Source organism: Echeneis naucrates, chromosome 5 (genome assembly GCF_900963305.1).
Source record: "Echeneis naucrates chromosome 5, fEcheNa1.1, whole genome shotgun sequence".
NCBI classification, from domain to species: Eukaryota; Metazoa; Chordata; class Actinopteri; order Carangiformes; family Echeneidae; genus Echeneis; species Echeneis naucrates.
The window spans coordinates 10443442-10464112 of record NC_042515.1 but is presented as its reverse complement, the minus strand read 5'-3'; the positions used below and the strand labels follow the sequence as shown (position 1 = coordinate 10464112).

The 20671-nt window shown below is 40.6% G+C and overlaps 1 protein-coding gene across 2 annotated transcripts in view; it reads right to left on the bottom strand.

The window, feature by feature from the left end:
* Positions 1-20671, bottom strand: part of kaznb (kazrin, periplakin interacting protein b) — a 99638-nt gene that overhangs the window by 54293 nt on the left and 24674 nt on the right. Inside the window, exon 4 of one of the 2 annotated variants that reach the window (XM_029501342.1) lies at positions 2637-2772. In XM_029501342.1, coding sequence (XP_029357202.1) covers positions 2637-2772 — 136 coding nt within the window. Of the gene's footprint in view, positions 1-2564; positions 2773-20671 lie in introns of both variants that reach the window. The other variant, XM_029501343.1, reaches the window with a different exon arrangement.

The following is a 20671-nucleotide window of genomic DNA, read 5'->3' as shown; positions in this document are numbered from 1 at the left end:
GGGATTTAAGCTCGTGTCTTGTGTGATTAGTTAAGGAAGAAGAACAGTCTTCAAGGCAGTCAGCTACAGCAGCCTCTACTGCTGTGTTCGTTGCCTTATTGAACGTCAAAGATGTTATTTAAGCTCCATTTGGAGGGTGGGGGGCTGCAACATTGCCAAAAAATTGTGGTATTTTGTTTAATACAATATATTAACAGAAAGACAGGTCATGCATGTTAAAAAAAAACCCAAAACAAAACAAAACATGTCCGTGCGGCTGTTTTGATCCTGCACAGAGCAGAGCCAACAAAGGGACTGGCAAACAACCTGGCCTAGAGAGGGATACACACCTAAAAAACATTTAATCTGCTTAAACCAGTGGATGCTGGCTCATCGCACACCAAACTGCCTTACCAGAGACATATCCCAGACAAATCATCTTAAACCCAAAATCTTAAGAAAATATCCTTAAAGCTAAGAGGTTCTCTGGCTCATCCCTCTTTATGCAGGCGAGATGAGGGTTAGTTTGTCAGTTTGAAGGAGTGGGGTGGGGGGTGGTGGTGGGGTGGGGTGGGGTGGGGGTGTCTGGCTGTGTTTGGCTTGATCCATCACCTGACTGCTGGCCTGGCCTCTGTAAACAGGAAATATGACATCACAGCCCTGACATTCAGGAATGTGGGAATGTCAGGTTGTCTGTTAAGAAACTCAGAAAGAGAGCAAGCAACATGGACGCTCTAGATAACTCACTGCTGCAGCCATCTTTGAAGACTAAAGGCAACATTCAGAATGACTTTACACCAGCATGAAAAAATGCACCTCGTTTGATGCACTGTGTCAAAGTTTCCCAAGAAAAAACATAACATTCTTTTCGATGGACAAAAATAAAGCAGCAAAGGCTGAAGTATCCAGACTTTTATTCCCTCGTATGTTTCAGGATCTAAAGTTACCGTAGACAAAATTTCCCATGATGTAACTTTATAGTATCTTTTCATTAAACCCTCCCTGGGTTGTAAACTCCTACATCTTTCTAATTTCACACCACCAAGATCGTTAAGAAGGCTTTCTGTTTCACACTTTCTAATCTCTTAACTGAGATAAGCCCTGCTGGCATCACTGTGTCGCCGTGTGTGGTAAAGTTCCCCTTTACTTGCAAAAATGAATTCCTGATTACATATAACCAGCTCACTGAGAAAAGGCAAGATATATACTGCACTTATGATGCATTCATGAACACATTGTAAAAAATTAATGTATCAGTGCTCTTCAAGCCGTATTTCACGCAAATCATCTGTCAGCCTTGAGCTCCAGCAGCAGATAAAAGTAATCACCTGCTGCTGAACTTCATAAGACCAGTACATGGAGCCATTTAATTGAGACTGACAGCAAACAGCCTGGTAGGGTATGATCTCAACAACCCACAGGCCTCTAAATGTATCCAAGTCAAATGCACGACACGGACCCCCCCCCCCCAAGGCAAAAACCCTGACAACTTAAAGTCTTTCTCCTTTTTCTGCAGCCTTATCACAATTTCAGCAAACCAAACTTTTTGTACATGCAGGCAATAAAATTTTAATATATGAAGTCGTCCTGTATTGTTTTGGAAGCTGTCAGTACGCCATTACAAATCAGCTGCCAAATAAATAGATGTGATTACATACTGTGGTTTCTACTGTTTAGTTCACATGTCAAGGCAACAGGCAAACAAGATTTCCTCTTACAATCTTGCTCCAATCAAACCAAATAAATCTGATCATTAATTAATCCAAGATGTCAGCTGTTATAAAAGTAACTTAGGAAAATGTATCATAAGAAGGTTTAATGAGACACAGGCCGTCGTCTTACACAAACTAAAGCAAAACATAAAACGGGTATAAAAATAGAAACTACATCCAAAAACTAAGCATGCAACCACAAAATTTAAAACAATACCTTCTTCGTGGTCTCTTGGTCTGTTTACGTATAGTAAAAAAGAACTGTGTGAAGCCAGAACTAATTATTTTGTGCCAACAAAGCCAAAATGAGCCACCCCTTGAAAAGTCCAGTTTGAAGCATTTATAGGTTTAACCCATCACATCCAGTTGAGTAACTGTGACATAGTGTCACCAGCTCCTATCTGACATGTAGCCTTAGACCTCCTGAGCCTAAAGCACAGTTTAAGACTCTTTGGCAGACTTGGGGAGAAAGCCGAGAAGGAGCCAGAGCTTGAGGGAGCGTAGCCTCAGAGGAGCCCAACTGCTGCCTGGGAAACCAAACCCGGACAGGCTCTGGCCCACGCTCTCTAACCCCAACCCCTCCCATGTAATAACAAAACTCAGCCTGCCTCTTGTTCTCTTTCCTTTCAAACTGCTGCCTTTTCCACTGTCCTTCTGGTGTGGAGGGGAAAAATATGTCGGTGGTGGAATGGGGGGTTGATATTAGCCTCCCCACTGCACATTCCCCAGATATTTCCCACTGCTGATTTCAAAACAGTCTCACATGTTCATGCTCTCTCTCTCTCTCTCTCTCTCTCCCTCGCTTTCTCACACACAGACATAGACAAGGACTGAAGTACACGCACATTCACATGCACATGATGTGACACTCACCCCGGTAGTGGAGGCTGTCATCGTGATGGTTGTGCTGGTGGTGGTTCTCCAGAGCAGGGGGGCTGCTGGCACCCAGTTCTGCCAGTCTGCGGCTGGTAGCAGAGAGCTCGGAGCGGAGGTTGGTCACTTCCTGACTGGCAGACTGGATGGCCCCATCAATCCTCTGTGCCAGCTGTTTGTTGTCTTCCATCATTTTAAGGATTTTCCCCTGAGGACCAAATCCACACAGAGCAGCATGGTGTCAAGTGGAACATCAGTGGGGGTGAAGCTAACACCCTCTCATCCCCTTCTTCTCCTCCACCTCTGCTTCTTCTCTCAGTTTACTTCGCACATACACACCAAAAAAAAAAAGAAAAGAAAAGAAAAAAAAAAAAGCCGGTCTCTCTGTCCTGTGCTCCGCTGAGCACAAAGATGATGTCTACCTGTTACGGCGTACAGAATAACATCTGTGTGTCCAAACACTACACAGTCAGTGAAACATGCGTGCCTGTGTGTGTAGGGCAAAGGAGAAAAAGGAGTGAGCACTTAAGAAAGACAGGAAGAGTAAAATGCAAAGAGAGCGGAGAGAGGGAAAAAGATAGAGGAAGGAAAGAGATGCAGCCCAGCAGGCGGAGGGGAAAGTGAATGCTCCCGCCAAGGAGAATGTGCTGTGAGCAGCTGCTCTCAGAGAGGACCCAGCACACACTGAGATGACATACAGCCTTTTAAATGGACTGTACCATGTGCTGGAGGACCAGGGGAGAAGTGGGGGGAGGGAGGGAGGGGGGTACGCAGATGGACTGAGTTTCTCTCCAGCAACTCTTAAACTACAGTTGTGTATCCCACACCCTATGGAGTCTGTGACCAGTTTGCAAACAGATCTGTGATAGGTGGAGAAGTTCCTTTGTTCCTTTGTGGTCCTTCGTTTTTCAGTGTCCCTGCACTAAAAGCTTGGCAGCAGAATTAAAACCTTTGACAAGCACTTGTCAAACCTTCTACATCGTTTCGCTCCGACTCCCACTCTCCCTTCGTCCCTCTCACTCACCCACCCGCTGTCTTTTAGTCCTTCTCACCCCCTCTTTTTTCAATCCATTATATATTCATCTCTTTGTCCTGGGAAAGCTCACCCCCACATCGGTGGAAGGGGAAGGGGGCTGGCTCAAGGCACCCAAGGGGAAAACATTTCAACTCTGAGCACAAACTTAGGAGAGGACAGAGGCACAGAGCTCTAATGGGCCAAACAAAAGGAGGAGAGGACGGGAGAATTACAGTCAAAGTGTCGCCAGAACATGTGGGAGCTTTACTTCTTTTACCAAAATCAGTTGCAAACAGGCAAAGTAACACCACTGTCATCAATTCTTATCTGTACGGCTGTAAAATACCATTACACACACAAAAGGTTACAGATTGAGTGTGAGATTAGACTGTTCATATTGACTTAAAACAATTCTGGATACTTCTGAGCCATCAGCTTCCGATCCGCATTTGGCATTTCGTTTTCCAAATAAGAAAACACATCCTGTCTCTGGCAAGAAATTGAAGTAGATGAGTGATACATCAGTCAGATTCTGTCATCTGTGGTTCAGGTGATAACGGCTCAGCGTTCAGTGGTATTCACACAATGGCAGCAAGAGACATGCAAAGATGGAACAGCAGGCTTGAAAGACTGATGATTGAGTGAAACACGCAATTTAGCAATTACGTCAGTGGTTTGCTCACTGTATCCTGCCTTGTAATGAAGTCTGTAGAGTAGAAATGTTACAGATAATCTGTGACCATCAGACAGGGACCCATTAGAGCGGTCTCAGCTGGCCTACATCAGCTGTTGTATTTTGTACAGTCAGGCTTGAACGACGCAACCATGTAAACGTCACCTGCAATATTGGTTTTTAAGAGTTTTGCATTTGTGAGCAGCTTGATATTTCAGGCAGATCCTGCCTGACAACACTTTGAGCTGATAGTTTATGCACATTTTCTCACCTGCGTTTCCAAAATATTTAGTATCTATTAGTGGGGACTGATAAAATTATATCGCATCAATAGAATATAATACACCATCACTGTTAGCACTGTTATGAATCTTTCAGGATCAGGTAACCAGGACTTCATCATTTTCATTAGTGTGTTGGGTTTTCATGAGATTTTCTCTTCACAGCTCTGACCAATTTCAATACTACGTTGTTGTGACCGGCTGTATGCTTTTCTTCACAACAGCATGCTACACATCAACAGCAAGGGATGACAGATGCGATCCTATTGCCCATCACTAGTACACATACAGGCTCTTGACAGTGCTGCTTTTGACCCAATCACCCAATTTCTGTCTGTCTGTCTGTCCCTTTGGCATTTAATCATACTGTAATGTCGATCAGCATGTCGGTTGTTCAACACACAACTTGATCCACAAACAACAACTACCCCTACTAGAAAGGAGCTACATAAGCACTGGCACGTTTGGTCACATCACATGTTAACAGATCATTATCATTGTCTAGACAGTCACATCATTGTCCCCGATTAGTGCACTGGCCTTGATTTGTAGTTGATTAGCAAAGGACAAATGTAGCACAAAGTGCGACACGGAGCAGTGATGAAGATCGCCTCCCATTCTTCCTTTGCATGGAAGGTCCCTGTTGTTCTACCGACACCGGTTTACTTAAACTGTCATGGATGATTATAACTTCATATAAACTGTGAATCATAGTGCCTCAGTCTTGAGTGTGGAATGTGAGGAAGTGATGATTTCAGGGTCAAGGGTTGGGACGTGTCCCAGATACACAGTTAATAACCCGACAAATACTTTGAGGATGCATAGCTGTGTCATGTCCAAAGCACACAAAGTCCTCCTCTCTCTGTATGTCTGGCCATGGCAGGGACCTTAGATCACGGCAAGAACTTGGCTGCTTCCCTTAAAATAACAACTTCTCCCATCAGTGCGTCTCTGAATTTGACTCACTTTATCAAACTTGGCCGAGTGTTTGTGTTGTTAGTTTGCTTACTTGTTTGAAGCTATTAATGGGAAGTTTAATTAAGTGTGCCAAGGGTGAGCAGTTAAAAAGAGGTATTGATAAACGGTCACCATGACTGTCTGCCTCAGGTTAATTGAATATCGACTATTCCTCCTCACACTTGAATGCTTTCCATTTTTTTCCCAATAGCAAAGTAATATAATGCCCTGCTCAACTATTTATACAGGTCTCATCAGGAGCCTGGGGAAAATATCCACTCTACCGGACTAACTAACTAAAAGAAAGATGTAGTACCTGTCAGGGTGTAGAAGTATAGTTTTATGGGTGAAAAGAACAGTGGGTGTAAAACTTAACTGATGCAAGAAGAAAATATTTTTTCAAATGGTGGAGCATTACGTTAGGTGAATGATCCGTTTACTGTATCACTCCTTGCTTGGGTATGTATAAAAATACATGAAACATGTCTCGTTGAGTGCTTGGCATCTGGGCAATGATGTGAGAGCAAGATGGTCAATCAGGGTGAAAGCAAACACTTGAGTCTCAGGCCTCCACAATGCCATTGCGTGGTGGCACATAGTGCAGGGTTAAACCTTTCACATCCAGCTGAGGCCATTTGGTGAGGAGCGATAAAGAGAGAGCATTGTTCAAATCGACACAAGGTGAAACCAGACTGGGTGACTTTAAAACAAAATCTCACGAGTGAGCATGTACTACACGATCTATATGCAGAATAACATCTGGAGTTGTGGCGTCCGTTCTGGGACTGAGGCTGAGCTGTAAGGGTCTGAACACCTAGCCACAAGCGACTGATGACACCATATTATAAATGAAGCCCAATATAAACTCAAGATATTGACCAAGCTAAAATAAATGATGTGCTGTGCATTAACCTGCATACACACTCCACGGTGCCATGTCATTTGTTAAAGATTGCAAAGTAATAGATACGACAGTAAAGTAAAAATAAAGAAGACCCTGAAACTGCATAAGGCTGAAAAACCATCAGTTATATGTTCTATCATGATTACATGTGGCAACAAACCTTTTGACCTGTAATAATGAACTTTTGTCGAGCCAACCAAGCTGTAAACACATCACTGATATATTATCACAATAGATCAATAACATGGCCAGAAAAAATAGCATTCACACTGAGAAGACTTGAACCAATATTAGCATCCGTTTGAGTTTGTTTCTGGCCACCTGATGAAAGATGACCATTCTTTCGCCTTTTAGCTCTGTTTTTGGTCTGCACCAGCTCCTGAAGGGAATATCTGGTTCTTCAGACCAGAAATGCCCACGGACAACTCAACATGCAAGCCGAGCTACGGCCTTGCGGCTGTACAAAGATATGAGACGTTTCCATGTTTATTAAGATAGATATCAACAGGAGGAGTGAGGCGATATAATGGAACATTTTTCTATAAGTAGATATGTTCACAATTGCTAATATTAAATTAATATTCACATAACAAAAGGTCCTTAATCTAAAAAAAAAAAAAATCTTTTGTATTTGCCCATCCATTTCAACTATTCATTCCACAGCAATGACGCCATTGATTTTGTCTTGAAGTCTATAGGTTTATTGAACTGGTTAGACTTAAATAGGGTCTGTGATGGAAAGCATTATTATATTTTATCCTACAATATAAAATGCATCAGTTAATACCCCAATGATCATTATTTCAAAGTTTTATGTCTCTTAAAACAAATAAGTTTAAATGTTGTAACATCATGGGGCCCAAGACTAAAACCATTGTACATCTAAGAGGCCCTAAGAGGACAGCGTTTAAATCAGACTACAAGTTGGAAGTTTATTGTTGATGACAAAGTCATTCGATATTATTGTCCAACATTCCCTTTTTTATTTTTCAGCAGCAAAACTCATTATCACTTACATTATTTACTTGATTGTGAAGATTATCTTCACAGAATTTGTTCGTATCATAAATCCAACAAGCTTCTTGTCAAGGGAACCAAGTAGTTGCAGCTAACTTCCAGGTTGGCCTCCAAAAATATGGTGTCCCTGTGGTACATTTATAATGAGAGCAGAACAGAAAGCTGAAATAATTTGGGATAATTCTATGCTTAAGTAATAACAGACCTCACTGTTTTTCTGACACTGAGAATGACAAAGGTTGCTCCCTATAAATAAGGCCCCTTTAGTACACAGCGATCATCGCTAGCTGGCTTCATGAGAGCCAGCTGCCAGCATTACAGTGATTTATGAATGGAGTTAGACACTTTCAGCAGACCCAACATAGAGCTGCTCTCAATCTAAACTTTCATACTAATTTTTCTAAATCTCAAATCATGTCAAAATGTTCAGCCAGCTGACAACTGAAAGAAAACACTTGGTTTTAAGGCTTTTTTTTTATGACAGCAGTCCCAGTACATAGCACGCTGTTAGCCAACACAGTAAAGACTTTTGATTCTTCATTTATAGGCATGAACTGGCACTGCATTTGAATTTTGCTTTTATTGATTCCTGCTTAGTGTTGTGTGTTTGCATGCATTTGAAACAGAGCGAAGACAGCTAAGGAAAACTACTAAATCTAATTTTTTGACTAAATGTGTCCTCACCGAAGTTTTGAAATGAAAGAAGCGTTTCTCTGCAACTATCTCTAGCTTCTTTTGCCGCCATCAGTGTCATATTTGTTTTGTTTTTCCCAGTTTCCCACAGTAATAAGGCGATACTGGGAGCATGTATTAACAAATGAAGACTACGTGCTCCGGAATGAAAAGAAAAAAGGTCGAAAGCATGGGAGGCTGAGATGTTGTCGCATACAGTTCACTGACTGCACGGAATGCAGATTTGCCAAATGCAAATGTCACAGTTGGAATGAAAAATTGGCTATTTATGTCTGTGCAAGTGACACAGAGAGAGAAAGCCTTTAGCCCTGTGTGTCACCACACAGGGACAGAGAGGCATTGATGGAGTAAACAGTGAATGGCAGGGAGCGGAAACAACTCTTTCTATTTGGCATTTTCTCTGTCTCCTTGTCTTCCTCTTTACAGTCCTCCTAGTCTGCAAGCGTTCTACTTAGCAACTTGGTAGCTTAATATTGATCCCAAATATGACATTTTATGTCTTTGGTTTCACAAGTATCTTTCCATGAACTATGAATCATGTTGTTATATGTAATTGTAAAGGCATCACACAGAGCGCTGAACCGATAGAGATCAACGGAACCAATTCATCACCTGATCCTGCAATTCCTCAAAGAGCTATTGAGGGACTTTTACCTCATTGTTCACTGTCACTGCTTTCAATTTGTGTTGTTTTCATCCAAAGCAGCCAGATGTTTTCCGTGAAAAAGATCTGATGAACACAATGAACACATTGAGCGCAACCTGCTCAGCAACACACAGTAGACAAAAGAACGCAAACAAGTAGTTGGTGAAAGCAGCGCAGCATGTAACAACCAAACCTAAAAACTGCCCGACTTTTGGTCTTGCATTCAGAGGCACAACATCAGATGAATACAAATGTTGTTACTTATCTGCTGCCTGTATAAATAGGCAAAAGTTCCACATAGCAGCCCAGGCTGGGAAAGATCATTCATGATCACAAAACTGAAGTACATTATGTTTTAGTCCAACTAGTTTTTTTTCTTTTTTTCTAGTTGACCTAAAATTTGTTAGCCAAAGAAGAGGAAATCAACATTTTATTAGATATTGTAGTATACGGACTTGATCGCAAGTACAACAAGCTACTGATGTTACTATATGCGTTGTGGTCTTTAGCCACTGAATAAGCATTCAAATCTTCACCAGGTTGTTATCAACAGGTTGTTGAACTGTGAAAAGAAATAACCTCAGGACTCTGTGGCTTAAACTTTGGCAGTGAGGTAAACGCTGATCCCTGAAGCTGGCCTACAGAGGCCAAGATAAGACCTGGAGAGAAGCATCTATTATCTGCTGTCAAACTCAGCATGTGTGTCACTCCCAAAGCCCTTCCCAGGTTCCACCCCAACGCCTTGCAACCATGTCCCTCTCTCATCCCTGATAGTCTGGAAATAATAAACAAGTTGACAGTCTCTCCAATTGGGAGATAACAGTTGACACAGGGTTGCAGATGAAATGTTGTGCTAGAGGTCTTGATGAGTACCAGGATAAAGCCTTGTTGTCAAGTCTCTGAGGGTATCAAAGGGAAAGAGGATGCAGGGAGGAAGGTGTTTAGGCTGCAGTGAACTTCAAGCTCTGTGGGGTGGGAAACACATATCTGATAATGACTTGAGACTCAAAAAAAAAAAAAAAAAAAGAACAACAAAAAACATTCCTACACTGTCTCAAAGTCCTCCTCGCGACCGAATAGGCTGGTTCTTGCCTCATTTCCCCACAATCTCTCTTCTGCTCTCTGCTGGCTGTTTTCTGCCATCGCTTCTTCTCCCAGTCATCCTCAGACTCCTCTGCAAGGTTTCAGTCCTCTATTTCTGCCCGAGCCCACCCTGACTCTGCCTGAATGCTTTTATCTCCATACTTCAATGTGTAAACAAGCAGATCTGGATGTAACAGTCATCTCTAATGACGTGCAGTTCATGATCAGATCACAAATGGAGGCAGCTGAGATACACAAGGTGTGTGTTTTGTATGAAGTACAACCCACTCAGCTACTTTGCTGTTGTCTAATTGAGTTCATCACCCCCGTCATTGTTCTTCGCTCTTCTGCAGGAGGCACAATTACACAGTCGTGGTGAGAGAACGACAGATGTGCCTATAGCCAACAGAGGAGAGGAAAAAGATAGCCGACAGTCTTATAGCCATCAACATAATTAATGTGCCATTTGAATGCAGCCAAAGTAACAGAATCAAAGGGTCAGCTAGAGGCAGTTTTATCCCAGTCTTAATCTGAGAAAAAAGGGGAAAAAAAAGAAACTACAGGTTGTAACTACGGAGCAATGGCGCGAAAGAGCTGTCTCCTAGTGATGCTGCAGGGGGCTATCTCTCAAGGTGAAACATTTGATACAACACAAAGAGAACCTCATTCATCGCAGACACTTCCTGCATCCATTTCACTGTCTTTTTTTCAGTGCAGACAAGTGATATTCAGTGAGCAACTGCAGTTTCAAATCACCCTCACAGGGCTCTGTTGTTGATTTATGATGCACGTTTAGTTATTTATTGGCTAATCACGGTGGGCTGCTGAGAGCAGGTTAGAGTACACCTCCAGGAAACAGCTAGGCAAGCCTTGGATAGAGAGATTAAGTGGCAGGGCTGCTACTGGGCCTTTTCGAATAATAACAGCAGAGTTTGGGGAGTGCATGTTTTCAGCATGACAGAATTCATCTTCAAATAATGACTGCAGTTCATTAAGGGAACAGTTCAATATTTTCCAAAAAAAAAAAAAAGTTACCAGATTCCTACCTTTCTAGTGCAGGGGGTGGATATATGGATCAACCACCAGCACATGTAAACATGAAGCTTCAGCCAGCCAGGCTCTGTCCAAAATGAAATCCACTCTAAAGCTGAGAAGTAAACACCTTTCCTTTACATGAACTATGAGGATATAAACAAGATATTGATCCCCTCATCAAGTCTAACTATTCCTTTAAGTGACCAAAGCTATCGACCAGCTTACAGTAATAGCTGCAGTCTGCAATGAAAACACTCTGCATTTCAGCTGAGACCAAACGGGAATTTCCTGCACCAAAGAAGACCACAGTCAGGATTACTGTAGCACTGCAGGCAAACAACCGACAGACAGGTTTAGGAAAGCAAAAAAAAAAAAAAAAAAAAAAAAAGAAGCTTTGCAGCACTGAGGAGAGATTAATCCATGTCTGAGAGAGCGCTGTTTCAGTACAGTGTATTGATAAGGAGCTTATCTGCCTTGTTGGTGCGTGTAAAGGCACATCTGCAGAGCCTATTGATTAAGAGACTCATCTCACTATCATGTGTTCCCAGTCTAGAGGACAGCTTCAGCGAACATCAACAGCAGACGATGATCACTCCATCACCAGTTTATCACTGTCCTCATGCAGCTCGTTTGTATGCATGTCAATCCCCTGTGCACTTTTTCCAATTTCTTCACGGCTACCTTGTCTGGTCCTTATCAAAAACATTTAATACAAACAGCAAAAACAATTTTTGTGTGATTCCTCTTCCAATAATATCTTTGAGCTCTAATTTTGTGCATGACATGATGGAAAGAACAGTGTTGCAAAATCGAATTATAACATAATGGAGAGAAATTCATATTTCACTATTAAAGACACAATAACAGCCCTCAGGAATCAAAGGAATTCAAAATTGTTCCCAAAGAATACAACTCTTTATTCTGCGGGGAACTGCTTTCTTTATTTGCTAAAGCTAATACTACAAGATATGAAATTTGTTGAAAACATGTTGAAAAATTATCATCAAGGGAAGGAGAGAGAAATATAAATAAGGAATGGAAAGACACTGGGACAGTGTGAGAGAGACTTCGTTCAAGCTAAAATTTTAAGTTGCAAAGTCATTTATTATATTTCAGCATTTATCTCTGCAAGCGAGAGGCGAGTTATCGGGCTGACTAAATTGAAAGACATTCAAGCGTGCAGTAGAGAGTCAGTAAAAGGAACACTGATGAACGGAGCAGCACAGGCTCTCTCTGTGACGCTCTCTAGGCTTAGCATATACCGTTCTGCATGGAAAGTGCCTCTTCAATCACACACATATGCACTGTACCCACTGCACAACACACACACACACACACACACACACACACACACACACACACACAGACATACCTGTGCTAACATACATATGCACGCAAGCAGATAGTTCAAACATTAAAATGCAAAAGCAATCAAAAGCAAGTCACAATAGTGCAGAGGAAATGCCAACGTGACAGAAGGACTTTGATTATTTTAATTAGAGCAATATGGCTGACTCATCCATGAATATAACTAAGGGAAAAGGCGGTTCATTTTCCTGGTTGAAAATCTGCTTTAGAGTAGCGCTACAGTTAGATGGTACAACTACTTTACACATGCTTCGGTGAAGAAGGGTGAAGCAGTTATGCAAATGTGTTTGGATAGACAAGCTGGGCTGGTGAGCTACTTCTGTTTAATGTCTTTTATTTAATGGCTCCAACATATTCTAATTGTAAATGTATGTGATTTAAATGTGTTTAATAAGATGGCTCCTGCAGGAACTGGGAATTGCATTAATCTGCATGCTAAATTAGTTTGTCTGAATCCAAAATGTGTCTGGCTCAGGGAGCTGAGCTCTTGTAAGGGATTATAGCAGGGTAATAATACTAAGATCCATGGAAAACAAAACAATGTAAAGTTCCATTCTGTTTCTGAAGATTGTGCATGTGGGCATACTAATTACCATAGAATAATTTTGCAGTCAGGCTGAATAAGTGAATATACCCCAGAATATGTACCCAAGCAGTTTCCTTGCAAACAAGGTTAAGGTATGTTAAAGGTTATTGTCCTGACTGCAGTGTTTCTAGCTGGAGTTTATTTAAGCACCAAATATAATCGGTTTGAGAGCTTTGCATGTGCACAAATGTTTAAGTTAATGTCTGCTCTCTTGTTCTTTGTCTAAACAAATCTGTCAGTGACAGGAGGAGAAAATGGAGACACAGTCAGATGAGGCAAAAAGGGAGTGAGCAGGATAAAACCGTATTTCTTGTTCGCTATATTTTAAAGCCACAATCTCAGGCAGTTTGTTTACGGAGGTTAACAGTCGAATTGGACTTCCTTGAACAGGGAGTTCTTCAAGACCTAAAAACCACCTTTCATAACACAAGCCTTTGAAAGCATAATGGTCAGGCAGCAACTCCCTGAAGAGGCATCCCTTGCCCAAACATAAACCACAGATGAGGTAGAGAGGCTGGAGAGTACACTGAAAAACACTTAAATACACAGCAGCACAGCAGGTAAACCCTCTGTTTGCCACTGCATCTCTTTGTCTAAACGTCTAAAATGTTTCTCCAGCCCTTACCACACTGATGGAATATATATTCAAAGTTATCATTCTGTCAAATATTTGCTAAAGCTGCATAACATTGTCAGAATTACAGTATTTGTTCTGAGGTCCTATAAAGATTTATCCATTCTCTGCCCCCACTAAGATCTGCTACCTTACATTATCCATTTCTCCCATTTCCCAAAGTGTACAAAATCGTTGTGGTAATTATGCTTTGCAAGAGATTAAATTGCTGTTCGGATTGTTATTCACCAGCAGTGTGTCCTTAGTAGAGTAAGGAGGTACTGCAAGTGGCTGGTGGAGGCTCAAAGTGCAGGAGCTGTAAAAACACGTTGATTTATGTCAGCTCAGTGAAACATCGCTGCCAAATTAAACTTGAAATCATGAACTTTTATATATTTTTCCTTTTTTTTTTAGTTGATATGGCAAACGTGTGAATTGACAGTTGCAGAAATGAAGGACCATCATTACTATCTGGAACTGTGATGTAAATCCAACATTCAGTCTTTTTAAGCACTGTGTTTTTTTTTTTTATGTTTCTGTTGTAAATATCATTAGCTGCTAAATGCTGCATTAAGCACGGCGTAGAGAGTGAAGCATGATCATTAAAATATTACTGCTATTAATGCTTCAGTTGCGTGCTTAAGGCAAGTTGGCAAGCGTGTTTAGCAGGTACAACATTTGATGAATTAATTAGGATTAATTACATGACCCAGACAGTCTGCACACAATTTCAGCACAATCTTGTTGAAAAAGTGTTGAACAGACCTACACTGCCATCCAGAGAGCCACGGGATTTATTTTTTTTTTAAAGCAAAAAATAAGATCCAGGAGGCAATATCTTTATCTATATCTTTCTTTCCCTGTTAAATCTGTAGTGCGACCACTAAATTTACAAAATCCCAAGGTAACGTGTTCAGTGTAGTAAATAAACTACACAGTGGGTCAAATTGATGAAAATAATCCCCACTAGCATCAGTAACATGTACTGATTATCATCCAATGTTTTGAATGGTTAACATCGTTTGATCCATAAAGTGAAGCATTAGGTTGGAAGGACTGAGCCACAGTTCACAAATGCAAAGTGAAGATTCAAAATAAAAGACAGCTTTGGGAAGCTATTTTGCACAGCAAACAACGAACCGCCTTTCAGGTTAAGAACAAACTGGAAACACACTGAGTTTCAATTTGAAGAAACCTGCCAAAGTTTATGGAAACATGAAAAAGGTGATGCAATAAAAATTTAAATATCCAAAGAAAAAATGACTGAAGACTGAATCAAAGAATGGCCAATGTTTAACTGCTGATGGGAAATAAAAATGATCATAATATTTCATATATGGCACCTGGCAATAGCACGGCAGATGATGTATATCCTGGGAGCTCAAAAATAAGCATATTGTATACAGTTTTTAATCACTGTCAATATTTGCTGCCACAGACTGGGAGGTATTGCTCACAATTTAGTTTCTAATGCTGTTTCTGACATTTGCATTCATCTGTAAATCATAAAATTAAGCAAATTTAAACCTAAAATGTGGCTCGCTGGATAATTTACACTTCATTCATAGCAGCAGTAATAGAGCCTCACCTTGCCTTCAAAGCATAACAATGACGACTATTTTCAAAAGCAGTTGCTTAGGAGTTTATGTCAGAGCTACACGAGGACAAGCATCACATTAAAATATCTTCTGTGGAGTTCATTAAAATACCATCTGCTACCCGAAAACACGAGAAAGATTCATGGTAGGGCAGAATGGATCTTCGGAGAATTGTGAGAGAAATTTAAGATTCAGTAATCTGGTGACAGTGGAATTAAATGATGCATGATTTTGCATGGCGATAGGCCTTCAGCTGAGATCCCTGGAAACATGTTCTGACTGAGGCAGTCAAACTACAATAAGTGGAGCATCCAAGCAGAGTAGAGTGCAACAGCCAGCCAGCACCACACACCATCAAACTTATACAAGAAGAACCGTGGGAGAGTGTAAGAGGATTCAGAGAAGGAGTTGACGAGAGCTGTCGTAGTCATTCTTATGAATATTTACAAGGCTAGGAAAGAACAAAATAGAACATTAAGAACATGATTAATTACAGAAGACGGCATGTGCAGCACAATAAAACCAACTGCTTCAATTCTAATAATGGGCTTATAGAAACATTCTGAAATTGGGTTTTCATTATGAGGATTTGTGTTTGAGATTTCTGATCCTATTGCCTGTATTTACGCTTTGTCGTGCTTTCTCAGTTAATCTTTGCATTTCAATATTTGTGGCCTCCTTATAAATCCATTGCGTCCTCGCTCTGGTTCTGGAGTGAAGAGATGCAGAAGAGCCGTGTTAATAATGAGGGCAAAAGTAAACACATTAAAATGAACTAAATGTGAGCGACCCCAAGAGAATCCCCACAGATTTAAGCATTTATACTTCAAGGTGTTACTGAAGGATGTCAAAATGTATGACATTTGTGTCAGTGCAGACGAATGTAGCACTGCACTGTGCACTCACTCGTGTCTTCATTCATTCATTCATTCTCTACCGCTTATCCAGTTCCAGGTCAGAGGGGTTGCTGAAGCCAATCCCAGCTCACATTGGTGAGGGTGGGGTCACCCTGGACAGGCCACCTGTCCATCACAGGGCCAACACAGAGACAGACCTACAGACCTACAGACAATTTAGAGTCACCAATCAACCCAAACATGATGTGTTTGGACGGTGGGAGGAAACCCACGCAGGCACAGGGAGAACCTCCACACAGAAAGGCTCCAGGCTGGGAATGTTTTATTTTAATAAAGAGTAACTGGCTGTAACAAGACATATAGTTAGATACTGCAGATGAGTGCAAGGCAACCTGTGTTGCTTTATTTGTAGCAATGATATTAACCAGAAAATATTGCCGAGAATTTCTATTTACTCTGATATTTTTTGTTAATACTGAATGAAGCAATTCAGCTCAGTTTGAACTAAGGTCAACAATTTTTGAGAACATGCTAAATTCAAAATATTATAGTAATTTTCCTAACTTTGTTGCAGCACTCTGCCACACTCTGTCTTGTCCCACAATACTAACACTCGTGTCTAGACTAAATATCATACTAAAATGATTGTTTGTTATTCTCACAGTCACAGCAACACAATCAACACTGTATACACGTACAAGAAAACCATGTCCTGCCTGTCCAAATGGATCAGCATTTTGAAAAGGTACACATAAATCATGCTCAAGAGCACATTTGTACAAAGAGGCCTGTAAACATGAATGGGTTACTATAATGGCCAGGTTCCCTCTGGCCCAGTCCTTGAAGTGACAGACACTTCTTGTCAAAAAAAAAAAATCACACAAATGACTCCAAACAGACATAAAACCACTCAGTAATGCAAGAGATTGTCAAAGACTCAAACTTACCACAAAGGGATGTCTACAAAGAGATTCAAAACAACCACAATAAGAATAAAAAAAAGAACTGTGCAAGAGTTATTTTGTGTCTGTTTTTGTTTGGGCTCCTTGCTTCTCTGGGGTTTTTTCCTGGGGGCCTCTTCTCTTCTAACCCTCCCATTGGTGCATTACCTGTTCTTATAAATCAGATATGTCGGACCAGTTGAACTCACAGTGGATACAGTTCACTTTAGAGTTAGTTTTTCATCAAGTAAGAATATTTTAATGTTCAAAATCAATAAGGTTTATCTTAAATGAAATCCAATTTGACTGGTGTGATAGAAAGATAGAGATTAATGTCTCTGATTCTTCTTTGATTTAAGTGAAACTGACTCTTGAGGCTGCTTCCAGAGGTCCAACTAAAATCACTAAAATGCATTAAAAATAATTATAGAAAGCATTACAAAGTATTTTAAACAGCTAGCAGTTTGACCTAATCAGAAGAACACTACGTTTTTGCAGCCACCACCAGATTGCAATTCGTAGTGCAGTACTTCTGTGACATGATGAGTACTTTTTTTTTTATTATTATTATTGTGCTTGCCTTTTTATTATTATTATTTATTATTTATTATTTGTCACATTGTCTTTATAAGCAATATTTATTAAAGATATGCAAGTGCATATGTGTATAATATAATCAATTATAATTCACTTTCATATTGTATTATATAGAATCAATTACATCAAATTTAAAGAATGTGAATATCTTACAGTAAAAATGACTTAACAATTGACAAGACTTGCAAACTCTGGGACCTGTACAAAGGCACATCATTTCAACAACTCACAGCTGAAGCATTTTACAGCACTTTAATCTGTAGGTCAAAGTTTGTTGTCCAAAAAGGGGAAGCAATCCAGCTCTAAAAGAGTCAAGTGATCAATGTCCAAACTAAAGGTGCAGCGGTCAAACAGCAAATCCTTAAAGTGTGTGTTGGTTAAGTTAAAAAAAGAAAAAAAAATGTGTGAGGCAGCTCTGGGCCAGCTGCCCGCCTGGCCCAACTCCTCAGAGCGATTGCTTCTGGCAGAAAATCAGATAGAAAGGAGAGTCATTTATATTTCCTGCACCACCCCACAAGCTGTGGAGGCAGGGAGCATTTAAATCTAGTCTAAGGTCAACCAGGAACTCACTGGCTTTGATAACAACTATCCCATCTTTGATGCCACACTTTATTCGCCTCTGCAGAAATTCTGCCTTTGATGAGCACGTGCATACTCAGATTTAAAATAAACAAGACAAGGTTGAAGACCAAAAATTAACTGCGTTTAGGTTGTTAGGTTGAAAAAAAAAAAAAAAAAAAACTGAGATAAAAAGGAACAAAGGGAATGTGTCGATCCCTGTCACATTGACGTCCCCATTCGTGTGAACATATAAACTGATGCTTCCACGTGAATTATTCAGGATTCAGCGGCGTCTGAGGACTAACTGGTGGTCCAGGACCCCATTTTGGGTTTTATTTTCTCTGAATGAGATAAAAGAAAAAGAAACTTGAAGACGGGCTCACATATTTGCTGTAAAAATTGCTCCAGGAGCTTTAAAATTTTTTGTGAGTGGCAGAGAAAGTCAGGATGCCTCTCAGACTGGTAAATAAGCCAAGTAATCCTCAACACTTATCCACAACAGCCAGACGCCAACAACCTCACAACTAAAGGGCTGCAAAGAGCATAAACGCTGTCACTCAAAAAGAGATTGACAGGGTGAAGGACCCCTTCACAGCACCTAAACTCTCTCTGAAACCTTCGAGCCGCTGAAAGACGCGTCTAGTGATCTGGATCAGCTTTGTGACAGTGCTGAGTTTCCATAGAAACATGCGTGCCCTAAAACATGCTAGATTTAAACATCCTCAATCACATCAACAAGTGGCTTTGGGACAGGCTGAAGGATGATCAAGGCTCACACCCTGCCATGCATCATCTGAAAGTATCCACAGTGAAAGATACTTATCCTGTGAAAGGGTTAGGATACCTCCTAAATATTCAAAAAAATAGCAAGTGTTTGATTGAACAAGAGATTACAGTGTGCGTGCAACAATGTGGCATGGTTGGCGAGCGGCAGGAACAATGAAGATGTTTTCCTCCGGGCGTTTGAAAAACAACCTCATCTGTCATAATGTTTTCATATGCTCAGGTTTGCTTAAGCATCAGTCGCGACAGACATGTTTTAAAATCCTCCGGACTCTCCCATGACATGGCCATTTTGTATCGTCATTAATTTTGTTTCTTTCTAATCTTTCTTTTGTTCCCTTGGAGTTTGTCAGGGGGTAGAAATGTGGAAACTGGCAAGAAACAAATGCTGCCTGAAACCGCAGTTAAAAAAAAGAGAGCAACCCGGCTTTTTGAAGTCCAGCTCACTTCAGCTCAAGCTGTAACACAAAAGAAATTGAAATTGATGGAAATTATTAGGGCTGGACTGATTTCCATACAAGATGGTCAGAGGAAACATCTTCAAATGTTAAAATGAGACAGGAGATGAAAGCTGCGGTCAGTTTCTGCCAACAAATTCAGGTAATAATAGTTTCTTTGTGCTCAAACATCCAAAGATACTTGCAGAACAAAGACAGGCCCACATAAAGAGGATCTCAAAAATGATGACACACATTTCCTGCAGGCAGTGAGACGGAAAATGGGTGAAGCCAAATAACGGATATTATGGACAAATTTCTTCTGGAGAAAAACCCTGGATGCTTGACCTCTTCTGTCTCTCTGCGTGAAATAGTTGATTATAACAGATTCATATCTCAATTACAACTGCAGGACCTAACTGGATCAGAAATCTAACCCCACAATCTATTACACCAGGCTCAGGCGCACACATTGCCCCTTTAATTTTTCTTTTGTCAATAATGAAGGTAGATCTGCCAACATTGTAATTGAAATGATTGAAGTGGCACCTTACCCCTCTGCCAAAATCACCTCCGGTTTTTGGCTCATATGAAACTTCTGTTTCATTTCTCCATATGAGCTGCTAAGCTTTCTTTTGAACTCAGTGACTCTATGTAAAGATTATGCCCGCTCTGAGATTGAAAATAAAAGGGAGGAGATAAAATGTCAGTTGAAAAGCACATTGCCATGCTGAGTGTGAAGTGTGCAGTATAAATTATGAATGCTCATGTAAATAAAACCGGGAGGTTTTCAGTATAGGTTGAGTCTGCTACAGCCACTGTAGCATCTTAGTGAGTATATGCTTACATACAACCCCAGCTGTGCTATGAACTTAATGCTAATACCAACAGAGCAACGCGCACAGGAGGACAGTGTAAATATGCTGATGCTTGGCAGGCTAAATAAAGTCAATAAAGCATAAATAATAATATAAAAAAAACCTTCTTAGTTTAGGATGGATATGGCACCCCCACTGTGCTCTCCATGCAATTTGTCACAGTGGAAACTGAAAAAATAAATAAATAAATAAAATAAAGGAAGTTTTATATTTGTAAAATCGTTGAAGTGGCTGAGAGGAGCAGAGCAGGGAAAAACACATGCAAAAGCAAACTTTTGTGCCTTCTGAGTTCAGCGGTCAGTTCTCTCTCTACTAGCACTGATAAACATAAAAGACAAAGAGGCGAACTAAGAATGAAGATTGCTCCATTCAAAGTATTATTATTGTGATAAGCTAAGTGTGCTGTTATGGGTGAATGTGCTCTTTTTAATTTATATTTATCACTCTATACAAGGGCATGCCACACACACGCCATGAACTCAGGCCAAAGATACAATATTATAATCTTGCAGCTGTCTGGCCTGAATTCATATCCTGCTCTCCGATCAGTTATTCTCTAAGTAGGGAGTTGAAATTTGCGATGT